Source organism: Phocoena phocoena, chromosome 11, assembly GCF_963924675.1.
Source record: "Phocoena phocoena chromosome 11, mPhoPho1.1, whole genome shotgun sequence".
NCBI lineage: Eukaryota > Metazoa > Chordata > Mammalia > Artiodactyla > Phocoenidae > Phocoena > Phocoena phocoena.
In genome coordinates, this window is record NC_089229.1 from 83,664,501 (window position 1) to 83,677,431 (window position 12,931).

General features: G+C 39.0%; 1 protein-coding gene across 3 annotated transcripts in view; it reads left to right on the plus strand.

Annotated features, from left to right (window-relative positions):
* Window positions 1–12,931, plus strand: part of SOX5 (SRY-box transcription factor 5) — a 401,670-nt gene that overhangs the window by 357,673 nt on the left and 31,066 nt on the right. For 2 of the 3 annotated variants that reach the window (XM_065886530.1, XM_065886528.1), the window contains one exon: window positions 3,656–3,833. The exons of the other annotated variant lie outside the window; for it this stretch is intronic. In XM_065886530.1, the coding sequence (XP_065742602.1) occupies window positions 3,656–3,833 (178 nt within the window). The remainder of the gene's footprint in view (window positions 1–3,655; window positions 3,834–12,931) is intronic. 3 annotated transcript variants of the gene reach the window in all.

Below are 12,931 nucleotides of genomic sequence, written 5' to 3' on the forward strand. Positions count from 1 at the left end.
TTGAAAATTACTTACGTTTTTTACATGTAAAGTATTTATATATATATATATATATATATATATATATTTTTTTTTTTTTTTTTTTTTTTTTTTTTTTTGCGGTACGCGGGCCTCTCATTGTTGTGGCCTCTCCCGTTGCGGAGCACAGGCTCCGGACGCGCAGGCTCAGCGGCCATGGCTCACGGGCCCAGCCGCTCCGCGGCATGTGGGATCTTCCCGGACCGGGGCACGAACCCGTGTCCCCTGCATCGGCAGGCGGACTCTCAACCACTGCACCACCAGTGTATGTTTTAATTGTTAGGAATACTGGTTAAAATGTATGTTTTATTTGTTAAGAATACTGGTTAATCATGCTAAGCTTTCACATTTTTCCTAAATAATAAGATATCGCAAATGAAAAAACAATGTAGAAAAAACCTTACCTTTTGCGTTTATTGTGCATATTCATAATTATGAGAATGCATGTCGTAAATAAATAGTCCAGTTCCATTTTACAGCTAGGGTTTTTAAATTTTCATCTAGTCAAATGAAAAATAATTAATAGAAAATGGGAAACTTCTTTAATTTTTGTATTCTTCATGAATAATGGGCATTTGGTATAGTAGCTCAGTAGTAAATTATGAAAAGAAGCAAATTGTTAAATAATATCATATAATGGGTCAAAATTATTTATATAGTTACCAGTATAAGGATCTAGCATGTGGGGTTCTTATTAATATACTATTAGCTTGGTCACACAATGAAAAAGAATGAAAGGGCAATTTTGAATGACATTTCTATCAACTTTGGAATTGTCAACCTCTATTATGTCCTTGGGGCTTTGCACTTTTTGGCTTTCAGACTTCTGTGCTGCCTCGAATACAGGAGAATATTAAGATTTCCCGTGGGTCTCTCGCTCTAATCAGTGCTTTCGGTAGTCATTTTTTAGTATGCGCATGTAATAGTTCTTTTTCTTTCTTTTTTTTTTTTTGCGTTACGCGGGCCTCTCCCTGTTGTGACCTCTCCCGTTGCGGAGCACAGGCTCCGGACGCACAGGCTCAGCAGCCGTGGCTCATGGGCCCAGCCGCTCCGCGGCATGTGGGATCTTCCCGGACTGGGGCACGAACCCGTGTCCCCTGCATCGGCAGGCGGACTCAACCGCATGTAATAGTTCTTAATGCTTAAAGCTAAGCGTATGACATCTCACCCCCCTCAGCACCCACGTCTGCATCATCTTCATGGACACCACCTCTCCTCCAGTACACACACTCACACTCGATTTCCTCTGTACTCATAAATCTCTGTTGCAACTCTGGGAATATGTTCCTTTCTTTCTGCACAGTCAAGTGGAACAGCGACCTGTAATTTCTCCAAGTATCCCCTCAAAACTTTTCTAAGAGTTTTGATGCTGTCAAAAGAAGTTTTCAGGCTATCATGACAAAAGCCTGTAGTTTCATATAGAAAGTACTAAGCGGATACAACTTTCATAAGGGAAACAGTGCCTAGAATATTTACAGTTGCATAGTAAATAGTTGATAAAGCTCTGATATGACAGGATATTTAGGCTGAATAAGGGGGAGAAAATCTGAATTCTAATCCTTATCGGCCCACTGAATCTCAGTAGCATTTTATTTATTAGGCATATACCTTTTCATTTATTATTATTAGCATATGATATGTTCTGATAAAATTTTAAAGATTGAGATAACATTACATATTTTTAATGTTACCTCCTTATATTAAGGAAGATTTTTAAAGGGTTTTGAAGCCTAGTAAATAAAAATTTTTTAATAATCTCCCTCTCTACTATATAAGGCATTGTCTCTGAAATGTTAGTATGCATCAGAATCACCTGGGAATGCTTGTTAAAACACAGGCTGCTGGAACCTACCTCCAAAGTTTCTAAGATTGAGAATTTGCTTTTCTAACAAATTCCCAGGTGGTGCTGATGGTACCAGTTCAAGGATCGCATTTTGAGAAGCTCTCATCCAGACTGGAGTATAGGAAGAAAAGACAATATTCCTGGGGATCTGCCATCATACATAAGGATTATGGCTGACTAGCTCAACTAAATGTTGAAAGATCTGGAAGTGATTTTTGCCCTGTAGTTTTTAAAATGCTTAGTTCAAAATTGTATATTGAGCCAGTCATGGAATTATTTTACTTCCTTCCAAGATTCTGTGAATTCATATAAATTTGATATCATGGTCAGTAATTTATTATGCATCGAACATGATCCCAGGTTGCCATTTGAATTACCTCATGGGTTTTCAAATAATTGTTATTTTCTCTGAGACAGAAAATAGGATTGAAAAAAAATGTTCAAGTGTAATTTTCCCTGGCCTGTTCATAGGTTTCCTAAGTGAAGCTAACCATGGAATCAAATAACAATAAATCATTTTTAAAAATATAAATTTGAAATATCATATTATATACCATTTTTTACCACTTTTGTAAAGTGATTTATTTCAACGCTTTGGGGTAAATATATACATCAGATTTTATACACATTAATTAATATGTTTCCATGTCACCACATCACACCATTTGATTCTAAATTGTTCCACTTTCAACAAGTAATCCTGCTATTACTGATAGATATTTTATGTTCTTAACTCCTGAAGATGAACCTAAGTGGATACTAAGTTTTTGTTCTCCAATAATACCTATGTAAGATTGGATATAAGGTAAACAATAAAGTACAAATGACACAATATTCCAATTTTAGAGCACAAGAAAAGAATAACTCTCTTTGCAGTGAAAGAAAAGTAATATAATGTTAAGATTATCTGATCTTATATATTGTGATAGACATTTTAGTGATAATTGTATCCATAAACTTTACATATGAACTTACATAAGAGCTAGTGGAGAAAGGTATAAAATAGAATGTAAACTATGTAAACTTGACCTATTCGAGCCTAGAAAAATTGGAGATTGCCATACATGCTGAGCTGACCACATGCAGCTCTTCATGCTACCATGTAGTGCATTGTAAGGAAAATTTGGAAAACAAATCTGGATTTTTAAAAATGTAACGTTAAGTGTTTAGAACAGTGTTGCATATAAATAAATAGTATATATTAATATAATGCTGATTATGTTTATTTTTAGATGAAACCCTAAAGTGTTTCTGTGAAACCTAGGAGAAAAGATTATTTTCTAAGAAAGTTAGAAAGTTTTCTTCTTTTTTGTATTTAATTAGGAGAACAGTTCTAATCAGAGGCACACACCATTTAGCTCCTCCATGATGGGATGTTCTGGGTACTCTAAGCACCAGGGTCCAAAGATGCTTGGGACTCAACACCTATTCTTTGGAGATTGAAAAAAAAATAATCTACATCATAGTTTCATGCGAATTATGCATTGTCTCTCAATAAAAATGAATAGTACAAATAATATCTTCTTTAAGAATATTTCTTACAGGTGTCATCAGTTATATGCTTTCTGGATAGTTGAGTGCACATGTACTTTCTCTTATACCAAAGGTTTTTTTATGATATGTAGTTGAAAGTGCCGTTGTTGACAGCTAACCAAACACTGTAATGTTCAGACTGAATGTTAAGATCACTGGTAGAGTATTTGATGGGAAATGACAGGCAGTATACCTGTGTTTTTCTAGGCATTTTTAATCAGACTTTCCTTATCACAGCTCATGTTCTAATGATCATTGCAGGATGAAGTGGCACAGCCACTGAACCTATCAGCTAAACCCAAGACCTCTGATGGCAAATCACCCACATCACCCACCTCTCCCCATATGCCAGCTCTGAGAATAAACAGTGGGGCAGGCCCCCTCAAAGCCTCTGTCCCAGCATCATTAGCTAGTCCTTCAGCCAGAGTTAGCACAATAGGTAAGTTCTGTTTCTTTTGTTCTTGCTGATTTTCTGTTTATGGCAATTGAATGAAAGCATCTTTTAATGGCAAATCACGCATACCCTCTGCATGGCTTTAGTTCCATAGGAGAGTTTCAATATGATGAACCTCACAGGTCTGTTTTAAACATGCAATTGAAATTTATAACTGAAGTCCGAGTTATAATGTCCCCCTGAGAATCTAATTGAACTGGTTACGTTTGTTGATATAACTGATGTTCTTAAGTTTATGAAAAAGAGGCCTGACTAATCACAGAGAGCAATGGTTCCAGATTGTTGTTGTTAGGTGACTCGCCTTTTCAGTCATTTAAATTTATTTCCGTTTTGTGTGATGTGTACAAAGCATACATAATGATGAAATACATTCTGCCTGGATCAGCAGTCAGTCAACCATCAGGATGTCAATTTTTTCTCAGTTCCAAGTTGCTTGAAACTTAACTTGTACACACCAAAGTATTATAAAAAGTCGGTCTCTTTGCTTCTCCATAATTGTCATTTTAGTAGAGTAAGCAAACACTAGAAAATGCTTCTATAAGCTAACTTTTAAGAAATTCCAATAGTTTTAGTTTAGTAACACGTAAATTGGACTGTAAATGTTGGGTTGGCCAAAAAGTTCGTGTGGGATCTTCATAACATCGTACAGCAAACCCGAACGAACTTTTTGGCCACGCCAATGCTTACTTCAACCCACGTTTATTGATGCTTATTATTTGCGTACAGTTTTATGAGGAAGCTAGCACAGACCAGGTAGCACAAACCCCGGCTAGGGTTTAGTTGGGGGGAAGTCATGTATCTTAATAGTACAAAGCAGCTATTGTGAGTGCTATTCCAGAGCACAGATAACAATGCTAGAGTCAAGAAGAGGAGAGTATTAGATTCTATTTGGGAAGGTTGAAGGATAGGCTGACTCAAATGGAGCCTTGAAGAAGAGATGCATCCCTAGGCATTTTAGGCTGTAAAACAGAACCCAGAGTAAAATATCATCTTTTTGAGAAATGCACTGATTTGGCTAATGAGTATAGTGGAAAGTGATCAGAGTTAAAACTGGAAGAGGTAGATGGAATCTGATTTGATGCTATCCTAAGACATTTTTGACTTTTTCTCCAGACACCCATCTGATTGGAACTTTAAGAAGAGTATTGACAGCAGAAAGGGACTGGAATCAGGGAAGTCATTGTTTTAGCGTAGGACAAGAGTAAGTTACACGAAATAGAAATAAGCAATGATAAAACAAAGGAGAGAATAGATTGAAGAGGTATCATTAAAGAAGAATTGACGTAACTTATCCACAGTGGAACGTACCGGGTGAGGTTCAAGCTGGAGACATAAGAGTCTGGGATTTTGAATTTATAAAATAGACAGAATAGTGCCTCCCTGAACTGTGAAAGAGAAGACCAGAGTGGAAGCAGGTTTGGGGGAAGACGTAAACATAAAAATTCAGTATGTGTTGAATTTGAAACTTAAGAAGCCATTTAGATAGAGAAGTTCAGGAGGACATTGTCAATGCAAATCTGATATGTGAAAGAGGTGCTAGAATTTTAGATATGGAAATTATTCCGTAATGAGGTTCTGGAAGCCATCAGAGCAAATAAGAATATAAGAAGCATATGGTAAGAAATGAAGTGGGGTAAAGAATCACAGGTATTACCTGCTGTATTAGTTATCTCTTACTGTGTAACTAACTAACTTAAATCTCACCAGCTTAAAACAGCCAACATTTATTATCTCATAGCTTCTAAGGGTCAGGATCTGGAAGCAGCTTAGCTGGGTGGTCCTGGCTTAGGGTCTCTCTTACGGTTCCAGTCAAGATGGAAGCCAGGGCCTAGGACTTTACTGGAGATAGACAATCCTTTTCCAAGATGACTTACTCGCATGGCTGTTGGCTGAAGACCTCAGTTCTTTGCTACGTGGGTCTTTCCATAGAGCTGCTCATAGCATGACAGCTTACTTTCCCCAGAGTGAGTGGTCCAGGAGGGAGAGCAGAGAGAAAGCCATGCTGCCTTTTACGATCTGGTCTCCAAAGTCACACACAGTCAGCTCTACTTTATTCTTTTCATTATAAGAGAACCACTAAGTCCGGCCCAACTCAAAGAAAGGGGAATTAGGCTCCAACTCTGAAGGAAGGAATATCAAAGTATCTTTGAACATATTTTTAAAGCACCACGCTTTTGTTAGGGGGAAAGCTGATGAAGAACAATTGAGGATCTTAGAATAAGAATGAAGATAAGACAATGGCCTGTTTACCTAGGACACATTAAAGTTTGAAAAAGGAGGGGTTATTCAATGGTGTCATCTTCCGTAGAAAAGTTAAAGAACGTGAAGAAGAAACGCCTTAGGATTTAGCTGGAGGTTGTGGCCACGTAAACTGTAACAGAGAGATTTTGTAGAATGGTTTAGCAGAACATCAGTTAGAAGGATTTGAAGAACACGAGGACAGAAAGTGCAGCTGATATATGGGTCGGTCTTTTTGTAACCTTGGGGTTGAGAAGGGATCGTATTTTGAGAAGGCTGAGTAGAGGCAGGTTTTAGAATAGGAAATCATGTGTATATATATATAAACAAAGGTGAGTTGGAGAGATCTATAGATATGAAAGAGTGCATGGGTGATGACAGAGCAAGAAGAAATGAGAGAGGATTACCTTTGGAAAGAAGAAATGCCGCCTCTTTTCTCTAAGACTGAAGGAAATGAGGAAAAAAGAGGTAAAGTTACAGAGAAATTGTGGGATGGACAGAAGGAAAGCTGAAGGAGTGTATTTCAAATGCTTCTATCTCTACAACGTTGAATTCCAGATTATCTGCAAAGGGGAAGTCAGTCTGGGCCAGTGGGGCAGCAGTGAGAAAAGCAACAGCGAAACCTGAGGTTTTGAGAAGTTTGAAAATGGTTTGGGGCATGTGTGTTCTTTTTATCGTGTGCACCATTCTGTTATGCTCTCTCTGTTAACTTGCTCAACATCCTAAATGGACACCGAGATAAGATTTGTTTTCATGTCCGAAGAACGTGAAAGATATTTTATTTGGCAAGAATGATTCACTTGCCTAATAGACACGAAAGCTCATAAATATCACAGTGTTGGTATATGAGCTACTTTTGTAATATCCCCAGAACTGGAATATTTAACTAAGGGAATAACTAATATATCTGCATTTTTTGTCACGTGAGGATTTTTTTACTTCAGCATTCCAAGGATTCAATATGACAAAATATTTTAGAAGGACAAGAATGTATTTAATGACATTTATCATCTGACTTTTTCCACTACTAAAACTTCTCTTATTTTTTTTCCCCTGAAATGTCCCTCCGCCACGTACACATCCCTCCTATTTTCCAAGGATTTGATGCCACTACAATTTACTTTTCTCTTTTCAACAAATGCAGATGTTGAAAGCTGAAACTGTAATGAGTAATAATGTAGTTGGATAAAAGCTGTGAGCATTAGTGGTGTTGTAAAGGTCACCCCTGAAAGAAGAATTAATGTGTTATGCCATTAATAATCCATGGAAAACCGTGAACCAAAAGATAACTTAAGTTATCGTTAATGACATGCGGCTCTTTGCTATATATCTATTAGCTACAAATAAAGCAAGTGAGTTTTTGAGGTTGGTGAGTAATATTACAGTGTGTTCTATAAGAATGCTTTTGTATGGTATGCAATTGATAGGCAGCTCCAAAGAAAGCTCCTTAAAAAGCATGAATAGTTCAGAAGAATGATGGGTACTTTTAGAATCTTTTGACCAGATGTTATCTTTCCCTTATTGGCCTTTTCAACCTATGCTGTGCATAGTATAACACTCTAAACTTTTATCAAAGCATTTTTAGTCTATTTTTTCACTGCAGCTTATTTTAGAATCGTAGACCTTTAACTAGACAGAGCAAATATACCTGTCATCTAGTCAGAAATTGTTATTTTCCAGGTAAGGAACTGAGGCCTAGAGAAGCTAAGTGCTTTGCTCTCCAAGAAGAGTTATTTGGAATAGTATAAAAGTTAGGTGAGGGATGAGAGGGACTTCATTCCTAAATTGAAGTGAACCCCGTGCACTTCAGTTTCATCTCTTGCCATGGAATAGTCCTCCCGCGGCCGAGGGCCTAGCATCTGCACCTGAGATGTCTCAAGAACTCCTGATGCCATTGCTGTTTAGCTTAATGCTATACTATTGATACTTGGTTTGTGTGCTTTGAGTTTAAGTGAACTGGGTATATCTTGTGTCCTATGAATCTTCTTTCTGATTCCCAGCCCAGGACAGATTGAAATTGAGTCAGCAGTTGTGTAACACCCAGGGCTTGTATTTAACAAAATTTTTTTTTTTTTTTTTTTTTTTTTTTTTTTTTGCGGAACGCGGGCCTCTCACTGTTGTGGCCTCTCCCGTTGCGGAGCACAGGCTCCAGACGCGCAGGCTCAGCGGCCATGGCTCATGGGCCCAGCCGCTCCACAGTATGTGGGATCTTCCCGGACCGGGGCCCGAACCCGTGTCCCCCGCATCGGCAGGCGGACTCTCAACCACTGCGACACCAGGGAAGCCCTAACAAAATATTTTTTTTAATATGTATTTTCTTATGGAAAGAAAGTCCATGTATAATTGTGGGCTATTTTTCCAATTAAAAATAATCCCAAGGGCAAAAAGAAAAAAAAAAAAAGAAGTTAAGTGCTTACCCAGGGATTCTAAGTCCCTGTCCCAATGTAGACAGTCCTGTGGTTATTACCGCTATTTTAATTTTAAGAAAACAAATGTACGTGATCACCTAGTAACTTGCTCAAACTCACAGCCAGTGGAGGTTGAGGACTTACAGTCATAGTCTCTGGGTTGCTTGCTTGCTTTTTAGTTGTTGCCTATTGGCAGCCTCTCTGCCTTAGATGTTCTTCTCCGTCATCTATTTATCCTTTCCCTCATTCATCCCATAAATGAGTATTGAATATCTTCTCTATGCCATACGTTTTGCTAAGTCTGGAGGATAAGCAGATGAAAGTCTAGGACTGAGGCTTTAGATACCTGCAGTTTTTGTTCTGTCATGTCTTTGGAAGATACTGGAACATACTGTTCTTGCCCTTCATTCCTCAGAGCCATTAGTACATGAAAATTAAAACTTCACTGAGCAAATGTAGGAGACACACATTGATTCAGTAAAGTTAAGGGAAATATTTTCAAGTCCAGTAATGTGATATTTTATTTCTACAACTTGCTGATTTAAAATATGATGACGTGAAGGAGGATTTCACCTTAAAATTTCATTAATTTACATTTTTTAAATGAGAAAAAAACTTCTATGAGTTTGGGTTATTGAACAATATTGTAACCATTTCACAGAAAGCCATTGGATTATCAGGAAGTTAGGGGTATTATTTAACAGCTGACAATTAATATTTGCCTAGCGCTTTACAGTTTACAAATTGCTTTCACGTTTATTATCTAATTCTCAAGAATTTTCACAGATGAAGAAATGGCTACATATCAGGGTGCCAAAAATTTGATGATGGGGCTTCCCTGGTGGCGCAGTGGTTGAGAGTCCGCCTGCCGATGCAGGGGACACGGGTTCGTGCCCCGGTCTGGGAAGATCCCACATGCCGCGGAGCGGCTGGGCCCGTGAGCCATGGCTGCTGAGCCTGCGCGTCCGGAGCCTGTCCTCCGCAACGGGAGAGGCCACAACAGTGAGAGGCCCGCGTAACGCATAAAAAAAAAAAAAAAAAAAATTTGATGATGATTAAGTGACCTCAAAAAATAGAAGAAAAAAGTATTATTTGTTGAAAATTACTTGAAACTCATGTGCCCTTACTTTTACTACAGCTGAAAAGTCCTACATAAAATAATTAAATGAAGTAAATAAGAATTTGTATTACCCTGATAGCATCCTTTAAATCCATGAATTTTAAGAAATCTGTGTCATATGGTTCAGGCTTCCATGGATATGATGACGACATAGATAATCAGTGAACTTGGAATTATAAAGTTAGCTACTTTCAACTTAGAAATATGCATTTATTCCTTCAACAGACCTTACCACGGGCCAAAGGAATAAAAGACTGAAAGAAAAAAAATGCCCTCAAATAACTCATAGATTGGCGTGAAAGATAAATTTAGGAAAACAAAAGACCATGTGACAATAAAAGCATCTCCAGGGTTTTACAGGAGCATGGAGATGGGAAGTACGAAGGTTGCCAAGGAGCATGTCTAGGGCATGTCAGGAGGGCCCTTACAGAAGGGGTGACACTTGAGTAAATTCCCAGACACACCAGAAAGCCACTATTTCAGTATAAGAAAAAAGCCTGGGACACAGAGGAGGGGTGAAGAGGAGGGCGGGTCCCTGGAACAGGAAATAGTTCTTTGCAGCTTAAGCACAGCGGTCTTGAGAGACGAGCAGGAAACGATGCAGGAAGGATAAGCAGAGTTGGTATCGTGAGACTTTTAGGCCGTTTTAAAGTGTTTGGAATTTATCCCAGAATGATGTTTTGGGGGGAAACGTTAAAGAGTTTCTTGTTCCAGGCTATTTGGGAAACTCTACGTACTGTTGTTATCTCTGGAAGATTCACAGTGCATATTAACATATTCAAGATTTTGAGAATACATGCAACGAAGAAACCTTTTTAACTCTAATTTAGTGTTTCCCACACTTTTTTGAACATGGAATTATTTTTTCACAGAACTTACAGATCATCAACTTATGAAATGCTCCTTTAAGCACTAGGGTAGTAAGAGATGGGCTTTTAGTCAGGTAAAGTGACGTGATTCAAATTCCCTTCTTTGGAATATCTCGGAATGCTTTATCTGGAAGAAGAGTAGGAGACGTATTCAAGGGATGTAAGCTTAAAGATAGGGAAGCGAGTTAAGAGGTGAAGGCATTAGCCCAAGTGAGATACGAGGTGGCTTTAGCGAAAGCAAAGGCCAGTGGGGATCGAGAAAAAGCACATTTGAGAGCTGAGGAGGAGGCATAACTCCAGAGCTTGGTTGTCTTTTGTACATAGGGTGAAGGAGGTATCTTAGACGGCTCCCAAGTGACTGGATGGGCAACTGGAAAGGGAATATGGAATGTAGAAGGAACAGATTGAGGCAGTAGGAAGATGATGAATTCTGTGCTAGCCATGCTGCATGGGACATTCCAGTAGAGAAGCTTGGTAGATATGTGTACCTGGAAATCAGAAAGGGTTTGAAGCAGGCGGTAGGTATCCTACAGTCCTTGGGATCACCCCTTGAGTGTTAGGAGCATCCTTAAGACCAATTGCCATATGTTGGTTTGGAAGGCTGCCACAACAAATTACTATAAACTGGGTCACTTAAAGCAAATTTATTCTGTTACTATTTGGAAGCTAGAAAGAAATCCAGAGTCAGAGTGTCAGCAGGGCTAGTTCCTTCTGGAGGCTCTGAGGGAGAATCTGTTCCGTTCCTCTCTCCCAGCTCCTAGAGGCTACTGGCAATCCTTGGTGTTCCTTGGCTTACAACTCCAGTGTCTGCCTCCGTGCTCACGTGGCCTTCTCCCCTGTGTCTATGTGTCAAATCTCCTTTCTCTTAGAAGAACACGAATCACTGAATTTAAGGCCCACTGTAAATCCAGCGTGATCTCATTTCAAGATCCTTAATTTAAACATCTGCAACGACTCAGTTTCCAAATAAGGACACATTCACAGGTACCAGGGGTTAGGGCACACACATATCTTTTTGAGAGACACAATTCAACCCATTACAAGTAGTTTACTGTTTTTCCTTCTACCTTTTAACAGGCTCTTCCCTTGTGGAGCAGCCGTTTACTCACTCTTTCTGTTTAGATTTTATCCCCTCTAAGATTGGACTTTCCAGTTTGTCCATCTTTCTCTGCCCCTGAAAATATATAACAGGGACCATTTTAATTTTGAGAATTTTGTTGGTTATGGTTAAGAAGAAGCACCAAGGTATAAAAAAAATCAAATTGTGGTAAATTTAACACAGTCACAGACTCTCATATATTTCTTACATTAATGATCCCTAACCTGCATTTCCCAAATCTCATTTGAGGCACTAACTGGAAGCCATATTGGCCTTTGCCCTCCCGTTTTCCCTCTAAGAAGCTCACCAGACCTCTCCTGAACACTTCCTTCTGATCATAAGATGTACTTGCTACCTGAATATATAATGAAGGCAGAATGAAATGTAGCAAGTGATCATTTGGGGTCCTTTGAACTCTAATAGGTGACTCCCATTTCACTGAACCTCTGTGCCAACAAGAAATGATATCCCCTCACAGATTTTTTTTTTTTTTTTTTTTTTTTTGCGGTACGCGGGCTCTCACTGTCGTGGCCTCTCCCGTTGTGGAGCACAGGCTTCCGACGCGCAGGCTCAGCGGCCATGGCTCACGGGCCCAGCCGCTCCGCGGCACGTGGGATCTTCCCGGACCGGGGCACGAACCCGCGTCCCCTGCATCGGCAGGCGGACTCTCGACCACGGCGCCACCAGGGAAACCCCCCTCACAGATTTTATCATAATGGTCAAAGCTGTGCAACAAGACTGCTGAGGATGAGCATATAGGGAAAATGAAAGAGGAAAAAAGAGAAAAGAATTAACATTTTTTACTGCCTCCTCAGGTATACGAAATGTTATCTACTCCTTCACATGTGTTATTTCATTGAATTCTTCCATCAGCCTTATGTTCATTTTACAGTTGAAAGAAATGGAAACTCAGTGAAATTAAGTGTTATAATTTGGCAAATATCACACTTCCTAAGAAGCAGAAACCTGGATCCATCTGAATCCAATGCCCAAATTCTACCTATTTCACTATGCCATTTTGTAAACTGACAGTTACTGAATGACTTTCATGGACCATTTATTATGCTAAGAGACTATATTAACTCATTTAATCTTCGCAATGTCATGTTTATCTAGTGAGGTTATTCCATTTAACCAATAAGACCAGTGAGATTTAGAAAGGTAAAACAATATGTACAATTTATATAGCTGGTAAGTAGCAATGTTAGGATTTTAATTTAGGCTTATCCAACTCCAAAGCACAAATTATTTTCGGGTGATGGAAACCTTGGACCAAATCTAAGGAGCACATGAAGTAAGATCCCAGGCAAGGATATGAAGATGGAGAAGTCAGAGATGAGGATCCAGTG